The 18,865-nt window shown below is 31.0% G+C and overlaps 1 protein-coding gene across 4 annotated transcripts in view; it reads right to left on the reverse strand.

The window, feature by feature from the left end:
• Nucleotides 1–7,982: 7,982 nt before the first annotated feature.
• Nucleotides 7,983–18,865, reverse strand: part of LOC130674469 (transcription factor SOX-13) — a 104,327-nt gene continuing 93,444 nt past the window's right edge. For all 4 annotated transcript variants that reach the window (XM_057479810.1, XM_057479809.1, XM_057479812.1 and 1 more), the window contains 4 exons: nt 14,281–14,565; nt 13,709–14,048; nt 13,440–13,646; nt 7,983–13,369 (listed from right to left, as the gene is read on the reverse strand). In XM_057479810.1, coding sequence (XP_057335793.1) covers nt 12,696–13,369; nt 13,440–13,646; nt 13,709–14,048; nt 14,281–14,565 — 1,506 coding nt within the window. In that variant the 3' untranslated portion in view covers nt 7,983–12,695. The remainder of the gene's footprint in view (nt 13,370–13,439; nt 13,647–13,708; nt 14,049–14,280; nt 14,566–18,865) is intronic.

An 18,865-nucleotide genomic window follows, 5' to 3' on the forward strand; every position in this document is an offset into this window, starting at 1 on the left:
TAATAATAATATTAAATATGACGTATAAATATTTAAGAAAATAATTTTAAGATTTTAATTAATTAATTAATTAATAATAAATATATACTATGCCTTTATTATATTTATACTTAAAAAAAATTGTATTAAAATAATAATAATAATAATAATAATATTAATGTAATTAAATAAAATTGGGTTAAGGAAAATTGTACCGTACTCTGAGTATAATTAAAAATATATAAATATATGTCTCTCTTAAAAAAAAAGTAATAATAATTATATTAATACATTAACTGTTGATATTTTTTATTTGATAAATAAAGAAAATAAAAAAAAAAACAAAACAAAACATTTTTCCTTATAGATTTTCATTGATGAGAAAAAAAAAGTTGGAAAATCCGAAAGTGCAGACTTCAATTGCTCATTTTATTTTTATAAAGGAGGAAAAAGTTTGATGTAGAGATAGGGGGTGGAAAAGTTTGGGAAATTGTGGAAAATTTATATTTCAAAGAAAATAGAGGACATTGAGATTTTTTATCGTAGAATTTATTTCATGAAAGAAAACCGGAAAATTCATTTTTAGAAGAAAATTTGTACTGGGAAAATTAGATTTTTTTTTTAATGGAAATTTCAAATAAAACCGCGGGAAATTGGAAAATTTTGTTTCAAGAAAATTGGCATTGGGAAAATTATAATTATCAGAGAAAATTTCGAATAAAAATCCGAAGAAAATTGGGGAATTTTTAGTTACGAAAAATGGGAAAATTCATTTAAAAAGAAAATCAGAAGTTGTCCGAAACAAAATTCCATGGGGAAAATTCGATTTTTCTATCAAAGAAAACCGGAAAATTCATTTTTAGAAGAAAATTGAAAATTTTCTTCGAAGAAAATTTCTACTGGGAAAATTAGAATTTTTCCTTCATGGAAATTTAGAATGAAACCGTAGAAAATTGGAAAATTTTGTTTACAAAGAAAATTGGAAAATTCAATTTCGAAAGAAAATCGATAATTTTGTTTCGAGAAAATTGGCATTGGGAAATTATAATTATCAGAGAAAATTTCAAATAAAAATCCGAAGAAAATTGGGAAAGTTTTAGTAACGATAAATGGGAAAATTCATTTTTAGAAGAAAATTTGTACTGGGAAAATTAGATTTTTTTTTTAATGGAAATTTCAAATAAAACCGCGGGAAATTGGAAAATTTTGTTTCAAGAAAATTGGCATTGGGAAAATTATAATTATCAGAGAAAATTTCAAATAAAAATCCGAAGAAAATTGGGAAAGTTTTAGTAACGATAAATGGGAAAATTCATTTTTAGAAGAAAATTTGTACTGGGAAAATTAGAATTTTTCCTTAACGGAAATTAAAAATAAATCCGTTGTTTTGAAATTTCTTAAAAACGGCTAGATAAATCAATTTCAAAATTTGATCAGCTTCAGAACTTGATTAAACGCGTCGATCGCCACCTCAACAATCAAAATCGGTTAATTAGTTCGCGAGATATCGTGGGAGAAAGAAATGCTAAAAAATGGTTTTTTACAAAACAATGGCATACAAAAGTATTTGCGAGCTCGAAGAGCTCGAAAATGTATTTACAATAATGTTTTCGAGCTCAACGAGCTCGAAAACAGAGGGATGTTTTGGGGCTGGCCCGCAGGGTCAACTGACAGACCGATTTTTTTTAATTGGAAAAAAAATATAAATTGAAAAAACATCTCGGGAAAAAATCACCATGCATGATCATGCAGGATTCATGCCTGAAGGTGCAAAATGGAAAACATCGAAAAATTTTTTATTTTTTCCAAAAATCTAAAAAAAAAACAATGGAGATAGGTTGCAATAATTTTTTGTATTTTTTTTCAAAAAGTACATTTAAAAACAAAAATTTTGAAAAAAAAAACATCCGAATCAGTCGAATTTTGAAAAAGTTATAGCCACTTAAATTAAAAAAAGCCATTTTTTTCTAAAATTTATAACATTTTTTTGGTTGGGTGAAAAAATTTGAAAAAATTATGAGAAATTTTTTTGATGATAGGCTAAAAGGGCGCGTAAATTTTTTTTTCATCGCCAATTGATTGGTAAACATTTTCTATGCTTGAAAATCAAACATTGTTTTCCCAAAGCTAGTTAAAAGGGCGTATAAATTTTTTTTCTGAAAAATTTATTAAAAAGCTTAACCGAAGTCTAAAAATGAAAAAAAAAATGCTGCATTCATAAAAATGTATTCTAACTAATACGTTCTTTTAATATCAAAATTAAAAATATGCTTAGAAAAATCACAAAGTATGCGTGATTGTATTAATATTTGTTGTTATGGAATTGGTTATTAGAGTTTATAAAATTATTTTGAAATTCTTATACTAAATTAAAAAAAAAAAAAAAAAAATTTGCAGAAATTTGTAACCGGTTCATTTAGGTACGATTTCCATACCCTCCTTTATCCATATCTGTACTTCTTTTTTTTTTTTTTTTCAAATTACTCTGATTTATAGCGGATCCATAATAATCCAAAAAAATAATTAAAGAAAAAAATCAGTAAATTTTTATTTTTTACAGTCGTTACAAAAATTTTTATTTCATTAAAAATTTGATATTTTCATTTTTTTTTTTTTTTTTAATTATTTTGTTTTTACCAAATTTTGAAAAAAAAAGTGTAGGAGTCTTTTTTTTTATCTAACTTGTCTTGTAAAACGATTTGTCAGTATTTTATATTAAAACTTGAATTTATTTTTATGCGCCCTTTTACCTTTAGGCACTCCTTTTCAAAAGCTAAAAGGGCGTATTCTTGAGATACGCCCTTTTAGCTCAAGGATGCCCAAATTTTTTTTTGCAGATCTTTGCGTTTGGAAAAATTTCAAAGCTAATGGCAAAAAAAAATTTTTTTATGCGCTCTTTTAGCATAATTCCCTACTTACTACTAACCTGTAGCCATGCGCGCTTTTACCTTTTGACACGCGATATCCGTAACTTCAGTGACTTCCCTGATTAAACAAAATGATTAAAAATGATTTGTTTTTTAATCATTTTAAATACTTTTTAATCCTTCAAATCATTTCTAATCCTGTCTCTTATGGACATTTAACGTGTGAAATCATTTTTAATCATTTTGTTTAATCAGGGTTCCATAACTTTCCCATCTACATTCGAACTAAATACCGTTTAAGTTCCGAAATATCTCTAAATTTATTTAATAAATAAACAAATTAAAATCATGTCATTTCACGATTTTGAATATGTATACGGCTGTACAGTGGACGAACATGTTCGGACATTGTACTGTCTTCCAACTCCAACGATCTCATCTCCACCAGATGTCAGTAACCTCAGTGACTTTTATAAGTTCACTTCGACATCTACGTTCGAATTTACTACTGTTGAAACTCGCAATATTTTCGATACTTCCAAAAGTGTCTATTTATGATGTTGGAATTTATTTACACTGTACAGTGGAAGACTTTATTATCATCATTTCCTGAGAAATGTCATGGAAGCAATGAAGAAAAAAACCAGAAGTAATGAAACATTGAATTGATATTACATTATTATTATTTGACTTTTATAGATAAAAAAGAAAAAAAAATTCGCCATATATATACGGCAGACCAGCGATTCTACCTCGAAAATTTATTTTCGAGGAACCGATATATTTCGACTCCAGATAAAATTATGGCTGCAGCCAAATTTGGCCTTAAAAAAAGACAGATTAGATTCACGAAATCTACATTACATGTATTTGAAAAAGTTTTTTTTTTAAATTCATTCATAGAAGGCGAGTGTCCAAACATATTATACTAAAAAGTTAACAAACATTTGCAACTTTACCAAAAAAATTTGAGGATTTGAAGAAAATTTCAAAGTTTTATAAAAAAAAAAAAAAATCACAGATTGAAAATCGTGAACATCGAAAAATTTTTTATTTTTTCCAAAAATACACAGTAAAAAATATTGTGTATTTGTGTCGAAAACGGTTTGTGTTAAACTAACACAAAGTTTGTGTCACTTTTTGTAACATAAAAAATGTGTTATACACTCTTTATTAACACATTTTGTGTGTTACTGTGGAATTCTTTGCGCCCTCTTGTGGCGATATTTCAACATAATCTTTGTGTTAAAAAGGGGTTACACAAAGTTTATGTCAAAATTTCAACACAAATTTCGTGTCAACTGTTTTTAACACACAAACTGTGTTGATTTTACACAATATTTTTTACTGTGTAAAAAAAAAACGATGAAGATAGGCTGCAATATTTTTGTATTTTTTTTTCGAAAATATTTAAAAACAAAAACTTTGAAAAAAAAAGTCGAAATCGGTACAATTTTGAAAAATTTATAGCCATTTAAAATAAAGAAAGCCATTTTTTTCAAAAGTTTATAACTTTTTTTTTTGATTGGGTAAAAAAATTATGAGAAACGTTTTTGGTGGGGTAGAAATAAAGAAAACAAATTCAAATTATTCCAATAAATGCTCCAATGTTTGAATCATCGAGCTGTAATCTCAACAGAAAAATGTAGTTGTCCTCAAAATTTTGCAAGAAAATGCATTTTTTTCTATAATCGTTATTTTTTTTCTCCATAAATGGAAAAATTTATTTTCTTCTGACTACACTGTCAGAAGTATTTATTTGAGCCAACGTGGTTCTTTAAGCCAAATATAGTATATATTTTTCAACCTGCAGTGATATACAGTGAGTATGACTATATTAACAACCACACTGCTACTAACGCCACTGCTAGTTATTTGAACTCCAACACAATTGAAGAAAATCAGATTTCAAATCACAATTTGAATATTTCTAATGAACCACTAAATGAATTAACTGACTCATATATTGTCAATTTATTTGATTCTATGTACGAATCATATCCGCGAGTTGATCAAATAGATGAAAATTTTTTGAATTGCACGCTGTATACTTGCTGGGCTCATCAGTAAAGGATGCAAGTATATTCTACTTTAGACCGTATAAGTGATGTTAGAATGAAATAAAATAAAAAAGGAAAAATTTGGAAATAAAATAAAAAAGGAAAAATTTGGAAAAAAAATGGAATGAAAAAATTTGGAAAAAAATGGAATGAAAAAATTTAAAAAAATTTGGAAAAGCAAAATTATATTTTAACTACCGATGAATTTTTCATATGATGATGTTCGAGCAAGTTAATTTTTTATTTAATCATTAATTATTAGATATATTATTAACTGACGCGTATGCTGTCAATTTGATGGATTCTGTATTGCAAGATTATGAATGATACGTCAGTAACACTCTTGTAAATAATTATTTAAATAAAAATTTATATCGTTTTTTAAATATGTTATCTTTTTTTATTCAATCATTAATTATTAGTTAATTTTTCACAGTTTTTAAAATATATGTTAAGGTAAAAACTTTTCAACAAGAGGTCGTTCACCTAGATATTTTTTTATTAGAAAAAAAATTCCATTTTATTCAAAACTAATGAAATTTTTTTATAATCCTGCACAGAAAAAATAATTTCTTGGCGGGAGAAATTTAGTGTATTATAAACTGAGAACAAAAATTTTTTTAGGATGAGAAAAAATTTCATAGTTCAGTAAATTATTTCTTGCTCTAAAAAAATTTATTCTCGCTCCAAGAATTTTTAAGTTTTCAATTTATGATACGTGAATTTTCTTGAGGCTAACAAAAATTTTTTTGGGACAAATCAAAATTTCTTGCACTAAGAAATCCTTTTTTTCTGTGTAAGAACGAAGTTTGGATCAGTTACGATCCAATTTGATCTAATATTTCAAATATGGACAAATCTATACTTCATTTAGATTTATCCAGATCGAATTAAATCGTTGGATATACATATATTGAATAAAATTAAAGGAAATACCATTTAAACAGTAGAATACTTTTTTACTAATCATATTTTTTACCTCTAACTGCATCCAATGAAAAAGATGTATATACATTTTCCTAACTAGTTCTGCAGAACTACATGGAGTAACCTTTTCATTTTATTTCATTTTTTTGTAATCTAATTCATTCAATAAAATTATTTTACCATTCAAACCAAATAGCATTCAGTGCAGATGGTAAGAGGCTGACAATTTTTATTTACAAAATTATTTTTTATTATACATGGCACAATATGGGGGAGGTACGGAATAAATACCCTCGCGGGGCTTTGCAAATATAATTACTCTAGAGACTTCTTCTTGGTCTCAAAAATTTCTTCAATCCTTTTTTTATACACCTCTAAATTTTTATTTCTTAATCTCCAGTAGCCTCAGAGCAACAAATTTCCAAAAAGTAAAAGAATAAAAACCGCGAAAATCCGCGAATTTCAAATTTAAACTTCAAAAATTTATATCTCTGGCCCTAATTACCCCAGCGACTTCTTCTTGGTCTTAAAATTTCCTCCGATCCTTTCGCTATAAATCTTAGACGTTTGTTTATTTTTTTTTTAAAGATAATTAATTTATATGAAAATATATATGAATCAATGGAAATAATGATATTTGAAAAAATCAGCGACAAAAATATTTATCACATTTTTAAAAAAAGCTCGTAGATTACTCGAAAATTAAAAGCTCTTTCAAATGAGTACCAACATGACATACTTATTGTTCATATTCTAAGAGATATATATTATTATACAAATAAAAATATATGTACATCTCCAAAATTTTTAAAATAGTCATGTCGGTACTCATTTGCTAGAGCTTTTAATTTTCTGTTAGAAAAATAATCTATTTAAATTTTTATAGTTTAAGAACTAATTTATATTAATTTAATATATCTTTTGATAAATGATTAAAAAATAATAATTTTTCAATATGTAGTTTCATAGGAAATCAAAAGTCCTTTAAAACGAGTACCAACATGACATACTTATTTTTCATATTTTAAAAGATGTATATATATTTTATTTCATGCAATTTAAAATATATGTGTATCTTTAAAATTACAAAATATGTCATGTCGGTACTCATTTTAAAGAGCTTTTAATTTTCTGTTAGAAAAAAAATTTATTTAAATTTTTGTAGTTTTAATAGTAATTCATATATATATATTTATATATTATATGTATCTTGAAGGTCGGGGTTTTAGAGAAAAAATAAAAATGTCCTTTTTTGTAGAGAATTTAATTTCCTATAAAAATTTATTTATAAATTTGTTTGAATTTATCGACAGTTTTTTTACAAATGGCATTCTACGTTTGGACCCAGCGGCGCCATCTGTGGAATTTTGTTGTGAGTTTGTCGAGCACAGGGTGACCTGCCGCCATCTTCTAGGGTCTTAGTAACCTGGTAAATTTTCCTAACCTAAAATTTGAATAAGAAAATTTGACCTTTGAGTTTCTATGACCTCTGACCCGTAACCTAAAGCCTGACGGTTACCGTTCGTTGGAAAATTCGGATTCTACGGATCCGCTACCGATAAGTTGGTTTTTGTTTTTACTGACTGTCGGTAAAAGAATTTTCGCTGGATAGAATTTTCCGAATGATAAGAAAATTTTTGGAAATTCAAAAAAGAAATTTTAACAGGAAAATTTTTTATTTTAAATTTTTTTTGTAAACAAGAGAATAAAATAATAAATTACTCATATTTTTATTATTTATATAGATATTTATTATTTATATATATTTATATATATAATAATGATTACGATTGGAAAATACAAACAACAAAGAATACCTAACTCGTAAGTTATTATTATTATTATTATTATTATAATTATAATTATTGTTATTATTATTAATTATAATAAATATATTTATATTCATATATATAATGTTACATTTATATAAGTAGTTATTCATATTTAACGCATTCAAAAATCTCAATAGTAATTTTTTTTTTCAAATATTAATTATTAAAAAAAAAAAAAAAATTCACAGCCAAATAATGAAAATATAAGCAAATTAGTGTCATAGCAACACTTGCTGATGTATCGGGTAGTCATAGTTACACTCTTTGGGTTACTATGGCTACGCAATGGAGTGGGAAGCGTTTTTATGGCTTAGTAGTAGAGTAGGGAGCGTTGCTATGGTGACTTTAAGAAGTGGGGAGCGTTGCTAAGGCTCAGTAGTGGTGTAGGAATCGTTGCTATGGCTCAGTAGTAGAGTAGGGAGCGTTGCTATGGTGACTAAGGAGTGGGGAGCGTTTCTACGGTAAATAGCGGAGTAGGAAGCGTTGCTATGGCTCAGTTGTAGAGTAGGGAGCGTTGCTATGGTGACATTGAGGAGTGGGGAGCGTTATTAAGGTAAATAGTGGGGAAGAAAGCGTTGCTATGGCTCAGTAGTAGAATAGAGAGCGTTGCTATGATGACATTAAGGAGTGGGGAGGGTTTCTACGGTAAATAGCGGAGTAGGAAGCGTTGCTATGGCTCAGTTGTAAAGTAGGGAGCGTTGCTATGATTACTTGAAGGAGTAGGGAGCGTTACTAGGCTACGGGAAGTGTTGCTATGATCGTAACCAAGCCTACGTTACCATCGCAATTAGAAAAAAAAAAGAAAAGTTTACAAAATCTTTTTTTTTTACATTTTTCATTGAAATTGAATTTTTTTTTTAAGTGTGTAATTGTATTGAAATAAAAAATCTTCAAATATTCATTCATAAATTCATAAATTCATACAATATGACTATGTACATTTTCAACTCACTCGGATTTATAATTATAATTATAATTAAAATTTAAGATTTTTAAATATTTTTAGTCTAAACTAGATCTGAATATCAGAAAAGCATTACACTATTTTATATTTTTTTAAATTTTATTTATAAGTGCAGCGCGTTATCGATCGGACCGCGTGCTCATTATTTTTAATGTCTATGTAAGTGAATTGGAATATTTGGGTGTTAATGTTTCACTTAATTAGTTATTATTATTAATAATAATTATATTTATAATCATAAGTCAGCTATATAGTGATTTACAATGCGCTAGTTAATTTTTTTAGTTTATTTAATATTTTTTATTTATTACAGATTTTTTTTTATGCCTTTAAAATTTTTAAGCCTATTTTTATTTTACGCAATTTTAATTTAATAGTTGATTAATTGACGGTACCAAATAATGACCAGGCTCAAATCTCAAGAAATATCGATTTTTTGAGAAAATCATAAGAATACTTTTTTGTAGGGAATAAAATTTTCTAAAGAAAAGGTCCTTAAAAATTTTTCCGTATCTCAATTCCCTGACCCGCAATTTGAATTCAAACTTTCAAGGTCACGGATGAAAATTTTCTATTTTAATTTTCTTTCATTTAATTGAACTTTTATGGCTTAAATATGTATTCTACGTAAAATATCTTCAGGACCTTTTTGGTTACTCTTTAAATTTTCTACAAAAAAGGTCCTTATGAATTTTCTTCAATTTCCATTAGTTTTTCCAAAATCTTCATTTAAATAAAACTTGGTATTAAAATTCGGAGTACAGGCATAGAAAATTGTTTATCTGTCATTATTTAGTACCCTCACTATTTCTTATAAATAATTAACAAATTATTGAAAAAAAAAATAATAATTATTATAAAAAAATAAATTTTCTATTTTAATTTAAAAAAAAATTTTTTTTTTTTATTCGTCATTTTAACTGGCACATACAACCTTTACCTCAGTACCATTACAGACAATAATTATAATAATAATAATAATAATAATAATAATAATAATAATAATAATAATAATAAAACAATGTAATTAATAATAATAATAATAATAATAATAATAATAATAATAATAATAATTAAATGAAAAATTACTTAACGAAAAAGAATTCTTATATGTAATTACTATAAAAAATAATAATAATAATAATAATAATAATAATAATAATAATAATAATAATAATAATAATAATAATAATAATAATAATAATAATAATAATAAGTCTTAAAATTGACAAAATATTTTTTTCAATCTATAAACCCCCATATCTCGTTATCTATTAAAAATATTGCAAAAATATCTCAGTAATTTTTTGTAGCTCATTAAATTTTCTACAAAAAAGTGTCTAACAAAAATTTACCTCAGATTGATAGATTCCGAGTTACAGCCTCGATAGATGGAAAAAAAAATTAACAAGATTTCAATCATTGCTAAAATTTTCTTTTTATCTAAAATCGACTATATCTCGTTCCCTATCAGAAATATCGCAAAATTACATCAATACTTTTTTGTAGCTCATTAAATTTTCTACAAAAAAGCATCTTACAAAAATTTACCTTAGATTGATAGATTCCGAGATACAGCCTCGATAGATGGAAAAAAAATTAACAAGATTTCAATCATTGCTAAAATTTCCTTCTATCTAAAATCGGCTATATCTCGTTCCCTATCAGAAATATCGCAAAATTATATCAATACTTTTTTGTAGCTCATCAAATTTTCCACAAAAAAGTATTCCACAAAAATTTACCTCAGATTGATAGATTCCGAGTTACAGACTTTATAGATGGAAAAAAAAATTAACAAGATTCTAATCATTGCTAAAATTTCTCTTTATCTAAAATCGGCTATATCTCGTTCTCTATCAGAAATATTGCAAAATTATTTCAATACTTTTTTGTAGCTCATTAAATTTTCTACAAAAAAGTATTCAGTAAAAATTTACCTCAGATCAATAGATTCCGAGTTACAGTCCGTATAGATGGAAAAAAATCAACAAGACCCATAACTTTATTTATTTTTTTTTAATAATTAATTAATTAATAATAATAATAATAATAATAATAATAAAAAAAACGTTAATCTTCAACAGTAATATCTAAAATTGAGTAACTACACATACATAGTCCATCACAATTAATATTACACTGTACAATAATAATAAATGGCGATTAAAAAAAAACTTGTTAGTTCAATTAATTAATTAATTAATTTACTTATTTTTATTAATTATCTATATTAATTACTTTAATTAACTCCGTTATATACATAAAATAAATATCAACATTAAGCAATCCCCGGTCGGTTTTTTTAAAATCGACGATCGGATACTGGCTCATTATAAAAATTATTAAGATTTTTTTTTTAATTAAAAAAAAATCGCTTTATACAAGGTACGATAAATTGCACTGACTGTTAAAAAAAAACTTATTTTAATTAATTAATTAATTTATTAATAAGGTGTATTTAAGGAGACGTATTGATTTTATCATAATTTCGAGCCAATAGGATAATTAATCATCGTTAATTATTTGGCACATAAGTAATTATCACATGCTCCAAGCCACCATTTTATATTGTGTTAAAAACGAGATTCAATAAATAGAAAAAAAAATATTTATTTTAATTATAATTGTAATTAAAATAATTGCTAAGTACTACGTTGCTTAATTAAAGCGACTTTTAGATTTTCTTTATTTGGGAAGGGATAAAATTAAAGATTTTCATACGATCGAGTCTTAAGAATATGATTTTTTTATCGGTTATGTACTTTATCGACTGTAGGAAATTTTTCTGTTGTATCGACCGTTGGTAAGATGGCTATTGATGGTAAAGTCGTTCGGCTGAGAGAGTTCAGATGGTGAGAGTAGAAAAATCTGCTTTATCAGACAGTAATTTGGCGCGATAACTTATTTGTTGAGTCGGTTGAAGGTAAAGATTTTTGGAGCTCGGGTCTGTGATTCTTAAACTAAGTGGGCATGGAAATTTTTTCGTCGAACGCGAAAGGCTTTAAAGTAGACCGAGTTGACGGTATAGTAGATTTCTGGAGCTGAGGCTTGTTGTTTTGAAGGTAATTGAGATCGGAATCTGTTTTATCGATCGCGTACTAGGTTTAAAAGTCAATGGAAGGAGTAAATTGACGTCCCGGAAGACTTTTGCTGGTTAAGTCGACGGTCAAGAGGTTCCGAGAGACGGAAGTTAAAAAATCTGTTTTACCGGTCGAAGCTGATACTCTAGAGTCAAGAAGTTGACACCCATAAGCCTCTGAGAAGACTTCTGAAGCCCGAATTTCCGATTTTTTGAAGTTCAGTTGACTTAGAATCTGTTTTATCGGCCGCAGAAGAAGTGTTGAAGTCAATTGAGAGGCAAAATGACTTCTAGAAAGACTTTTGGAGATTAAATCTACGATTCCGAAGTTCTGAGAGGCCTAAGAGTTTCCTTATCTGTTTACCGGCCGCGAAACAAGACTTGTTCCCTCCATTACCTACCGAAAAACTTCGTAAGCTCACCGTTTTCTTTTAAGAGTCCCGAGGGTCTGCAAAAGTGACTACTCTGTATCACAAATCACTTCAAACTCCAAAAATCTGCTTTATCGACCCCAAAATTAAACTAAACAATATTTCCATCGATAACTTTGCATATTATGGCCTAATATTTGATTGTACTGTCGATAAAAGAGATTAGTCTACCTTACCATCTACTGATCAGCCACTTCACTACCAAGTCACTCCAAAATTTTAACCTCGGCCAGTAACCGCAAGTCGATAAAGTCGATAGAGTAATTATGTAACTGTCAGTAAAACAGTTTTATTAAAAAGAGTACTTTGTACCCACAAATCTTTGATATAGTCTTTAATAGTTTGTTTTGATTATAAATTTTCCTAAAAAAACTGCCTTAATTGCATATGAGCAATACTTTGGTAGCAGCAGTTTAAATGATAACTTATTAATTTTTGTTCAATGGCACAGTTTATATTCTTGGATTTAAATAATCGACACTGATTACCAGAATAATTCACGTGTTAGTTTGGATGCTCCGGGTTGCCATATCGGCTGACCCGGAGCTACTGTTCAATCTTCATCGTGGTGCCTGGGACTGGCATCGTAGCCACTTATGGACCCCGAGTTATCTGGCGAGAAGTCCATCATGTCTCCTGGAGAAAGACTGTCCTGGGGATAGTAGAATGACGAGTGCTCCTGGCTAGGACCCGCTCCATTGATCATCGCTGGCGGAGACGCTGAGGGTCGAGCAGAAGGACCTGGTCCAGCTGGATGATGTCCTGACATATCACCAACTGGTGAAAGGAATCCCATTTCTGGACCCCCTTCGCGACACCAGAGCTGTCGCATCTCTTGCCTGCGTTGCCGCATCAGTGACTTGTACTCAGAGATTCTCATCTTCTTGCCATCTACGATGCAAGTCCGCTTGGGACGAGGCCGGTACCTGTAGTCCGGATGCTTTTCCATGTGAAGCTTCGACAGCCGCGACTGCTCCTCGTAGTACGGTTGCTTTTCCGAATTGGACATGGCTTTCCATCTTGCCCCTAGTATTTTTGATATGTTTGAGTTGTGCATATCCGGACATGCCTTGAGAATTTTCCGTCGTTCATCTTTTGCCCAAACCATAAAAGCATTCATCGGCCTTTTGATATGTGGCTTGTTCTCGTTCTCGCGCTTCTGCTGCCGGACCATCTTGGCCTTCTCCGTGATGTCCTCTGGGACTTTGTAACCTGGGTCACGCCATACTGTAATCAAAGTACCAATTGGTCATCAAGATTGCTGATGATTTGCCAGAGTATTCATCCCAATACTTACAGTGAGAGGTTGATAGAAAGTCTTGATCATCGGACATGGCATCTTCTCGGGAAAACTGTTTGATGGGTCGTTGTGGTGAAGGTGATGATGCCATTGAACCAGCAGAGGTTGGTAGACTGTAGATACCATGCATAGCAAAGTGTTTTTCTACTGCTGTGGCATTGGAGGCTGCTGAAGCTGATCCACCTGGTTCATCTTTCACCATGACTGTAACAATTCGTGGATTAGCATTGGGCTGGTTCATCAAGGAATGGGTTCAGAATACTTACTGGGGGAAGACATAGAACCTAGATGAGGTGGTAGTCCAGCGTAGGGAAGATTGGGCAAGTAATTACGCGGCATGGGTAATCCAGGAGGAAATAACTTGGGTGCGGTTGCGGCGAGTGGTTGTTCCTGGCTACTGCTGGCACCTTCATGACCTGGTGATGTGTTGGCACAGGACTTAGGCTTCGTAAGATTCAAAGGCGCGTCAGGATCTGGTAAGGGTGCAGTGGTTGGTGCTATTGCTGATGATACTGGCGTGGGCGATCGTTCCTTCTCCATCTGAGTTGATACCTGGGCCAAGTGGGCCGTTGCCCAGCTCTGTGTATCACGATGCCCGCTTATCATCTGGAAAAATTGCAAATTAGTCATAATCATCATCAACCCAGATCTTGCTACCAACTTTGAATGATATTTCTGGCTCAAATATCAAAGATACGACAAAAATACATCAATACAAATTTGTTGGGAATAAAATTCCCTACAAAATTGCTTTCATAAGTTTTTGTCTTATCTCCAATATTTGAGCCAGAAATATCATTCAAAGTTTTTCAACCAAGAGATATCTAAAATAACTCACATTGGCAATAGAATTGATATGTTTATTTCCCGTGGTAGCAGTCGAAGTTGGTGGAGGCATCGACGAAGAAACAGGCAGACCACGAAGCTGCTCCAAAAATGGCAGAAACATGAGCGATTGTGTGCTCGGCATATTCAATTGGCCTTTAGATATCTGCGCCTGTAATTCTTGAAGATTATTGTGATGATGCTGGATCATTTGTTCCTGCTGGCGTTTCAGGTGCTCTGTCTGCACGCGCTGCATCTCCATTTGCTTGGCATCGACCGCCATCTGACCTGCATACGCCTGAAAATATATTTAGCATAAAATATATAATTATATATTTATTGTTACTAATACTATTGCTAACAACAATAATTTATAATTTATAATTCAATGCGATTATTCGAGTCCCGCAGGCCTCTGGCGTTCATCCAGATATGCATCAAGTTTAAAGTCTATTTTAGACGATAAGGAAGACGTTTTATTCATCCAGGCCGGTTTATACGCCCGGGGCACGTCATATTAAATGCAATACGTGTATTTGTTACACTACGATACATTCAATGTATATCTTAACCCTCTATATACATTTTCCGAGCCAATGTATGCGTGAATTATTAACTCAAGGTTCCCTTTTTGCCGATTGCCCACCAGATAATTAATTTATTTCATGCAAAATTATATTCCTCAAGCTTTTTTACATTCAATTTTCATCGAACTTGATACCAGCTAGTGACCCAAGCTGCCCAGTTACCAAAACAGGCGTAAAATTTCAGTTGGTCACGGGCAGGAAAAATCGGACGTGTATTTTTGAACCCGGGAACCAATAATCGAAAATTCAAATCCTTGTAACTTGGGTTCTAATCATCGGATTTGGATGAAAAAAATTTTTTTTTAAAGCTTGAAGTGTCTAGTTTTATGTGGGGATGGAAATTAGTTTGAAAAAAAATTTAGTGACAAAGTTTGGGGCCGAAATTCAAAAGAGGAAAAATTTTGAAATTTTTTTTTTTGGTTTTTGGGGACGGAGGGCATGAGAAAATTTTTTTGAGTTAAATCGACCTTGAAGAGGCGATAGCCAGTAGTTTCAGGAGTGTACTGAATTTTCCGGAGCTCTGTAGGATTTTTTTTGAGGGAGTTATGGCCATTTTAGTGACGCACCGATTTTTTGCTTCGACCGCCGATTAACCGGAAGTGAGTGGGTCTAGAATAAACTTTAAAAAAAGAAATTGAAGCTGAAATAACCAGCTAGAAGCTGGTAATATCAAAATTAGGGCGAAATAATTTTGGAAGGGTCAAAATGGGTCATTTTCAAAAATTTGAAAAAGAGGCGCTGATGCATCCAGTGGAGTGACGAATGATCGATTTAAAACCGAGTATTTTATTATTTTGCTTCTGGTACTTGAGAACAAGCGAGAAAGATGAGAAAAAATAATAATAATAATAGAGAATAATAAAAAAATGGTTACAATGATGCTGCGTCCTCGTTTTCTGAAAGCCGGTCGGGTTGAGTTTTAACCCCTTGTCCTTAGCGTACCTACAATGTGACCCCCTCGTAGCCTCCCAACCCGCAAGAGACTCTTTAATTAATTTTGTATGTGTCGCACGCGACCACATAAGAATATAAAGTCACCAATGAGAAATAAAAATGAGATGGAGCCTCTTGTTGGTGTTCTCATCGTCTATCGTCTGTTCTCGGTTATATCAAGTCTTTAATTCTTCAAGCAGTAACACAACGGAACCAGAGTACAGTGAGATCCACTTGAATCAATAATGCAAACGATGCACGTGCCTCATAACAAACTCTTCACTCAAATAAATTAATAATTAAAATTTTTATTATCCGTTAGTTCTTTGCTATTTATAAATTTTACACTTATTATACTTCCAGAGCAAGCCTACTTGTTGTTACTAACTCAGAAAATAGCTCAGGCATCATAGGAATCGGGGGAATGGCAAAAAAGTAGGCGATCTTTCCCAAAAAAGGTGTTTTTTGGCCTCGGATCTCATTCATGACCATCTTATACCACTTTGATTGAATGTGTCACTCTGGGGAATGTAGCCTAGTATGCAAACAAGTGCACAGATACAAAAAAGTCTAGGAATCTACTCCCAAAAGTCAAAATAGTCAGCATTTTCCCTTAAAGAAAATTTGAAATTGATAATAGAACCGCCTAAATTAATTTCCTCGATTACTTCCAATGATATTTACAAATTTTTCTGTTCTATACCATCAGGACCAAGTGCCCTCATGATATTTATGTTGATAAATAGCATAGACTTGATAAAAATCCTCAAAAACGCCCCAAAAGTAGGCTACCTTCTCAAAAAAGGCGTTTTTCGACCTTGGACCTCATTTATGACCATCTTAGACCACTTTGATTGAATTTATCACTCTGGGAAATGTAGCCTAGCATGCAAACAAGTGCTCAGATACAAAAAAATCTAGGGATCTACTTCCAAAAGTCAAAACAGTCAGCGTTTTCCCTCAACGAAAATTCGAAATTGATGACAGAGCCCCTCTAAATTAATTTCCTTAATTACTTCCAATGATATTTACAAATTTTTCTGTTCTACACCATCAGGAACAAGTGCTCTCACGATACTTTTGTTGATAAATAGCATAGACTTGATAAAAATCCTCAAAAACGCCCCAAAAGTAGGCTACCTTCTCAAAAAAGGCGTTTTTCGACCTTGGACCTCATTGATAACCAACTTAGACCACTTTGTTTGCATCGCCAGCTTATGGACACTTGGAACAGCTTCCAAAGAAGTGCTTAGATCCATAAAAGTCAATGAATTCAGCCTGTAACCGCCCAAAGTCCCCATCCCCGCAAAGCTGAAAATTCCCAAAAATGGTTTTTTTCAGTTTCTAACCCTTTGTTCCCATTATTATCCATTCTGTAGCATCGTATAATTGTATATGACAGAGAATTGAGCTAGAATACGACAAATCACTGGGTAATAAATTAAGAGTCATGAGAGATAGGTAAGTTTTAGCAGTAATTACACATCTAAATATAGTTTCGCTATTCATACTTAGTAGTAGTTGTTGTAGTAAGTTAAGAGTTGGCGTTAATGCACGGATGGATATTCAGAACGGTAATATTCTCGTGTATGCATACACTGGACCAACTGAGAAAGAGATAAATATGAGAGAGAAAGCTTTGAGAGAAACTTAATAAATAAAGAAAGACTATTAACTAAAACTCAGAGAAGTATCTCAAGAGAAAGATACTTGGTGCTGTTATAAGGGGGGAAAAAGAGGGTAAAAGAGACCGAGAGGGGGTAAGAGGGACTAATACAGTAGCCAGAGTCTGAAGAAGCAAATAGAGGATGGATAAGACGGTATCCCTACTGTGTACGTAAATGTGAATGGAACTTTGGTTGGCACCCCGCCTGCTGTTTATATTTAGCCTCTGTGGGCGGTATTGCTGTCATGAATACGTATCATCGGCATAACTTGAGATACTCTGGATCTCAAAATGAATTATTAATTTAAATTTTATAAATTTTATTTGGTAATTTTTTGATGATCATTTTATTCGCTGGATACAAATTTGACAGCCGTTAGCTGGAGGCTGATGACAGGACAGGGGACAGGGGTCGGAAGACAGGGGGTAGGGGGTAGGGGGGAATAGAATAAAGCGAAAAAAAGAATAAGGTAAGATGGGAAAAAGAAAGTTGGAGACATAAAGTCGTAGAAAGTAGTCCTCGTAACGCGTGTCATCTCCCTCAATGTCGGTCTCTGGAGACTACGTGTGTGTCGTTCAAAAGATACGACTGTCTTCTCGTCTCTTCTCTTTTCTCAAGCAGATAAGAACTCGAGACAATAATCCTTCTGACGGCTGACTCAAGGCTTATTTTAGTCTTTTTATGTTTTTACTTCGAGCCGTCAGATGGAGTCGGGGATCAGTAATCGGATAAATGTCGGCTCTGGTTAATTTTCAGTTCGATTAGTGGCTTTTTAGAGAAGGTGAGGGTCAGTTGTAATGACTGACATCTTTACAAGATGGAATTATCGGCTAGTTATTTTTTTTGGGTCACGTATATTTTTGAGGAAAAGTGAGGCCGCGGTTGTAAAAAGGGAAATTTGAAAATTTAAATTTAAATTGGGGGTAAAATATTGGAAATATGAAAAAATTCAAAGAGACCATTTTTGTAGAGAATTAAATTTCCTACAAAAAAGATTCTATGCAATTTTGACATAAATTCAATATTTTACCAGAATTTAAATAAAATCCATTTTTGATAAATTTTATTTTTCAAATTTTTCCAATTGTGGAATTTAAAATTCAAATTCCCGCCAAAGTATTACAGATACGGCAAAATTTAAAGAAACCAATTTTGTAGGAAATTAAATTTCCTACAAAAAATATTCTACGCGATTTTGCCATAAATTCGATATTTTACCAGAATTTGGATAAAATCCATTTTTGATAAATTTTATTTTCCAAATTTTTCCAATTATGGAATTTAAAATTAAAATTCCCGCCAAAGTATTACAGATACGGCAAAATTTTAAGAGACCAATTTTGTAGGAAATTTAATTTCCTACAAAAAAGTTTCTATACAATTTTGTCATAAATTCAATATTTTACCGAAC

The sequence above is a fragment of the Microplitis mediator genome, chromosome 9, assembly GCF_029852145.1.
Source record: "Microplitis mediator isolate UGA2020A chromosome 9, iyMicMedi2.1, whole genome shotgun sequence".
Taxonomy (NCBI): Eukaryota; Metazoa; Arthropoda; class Insecta; order Hymenoptera; family Braconidae; genus Microplitis; species Microplitis mediator.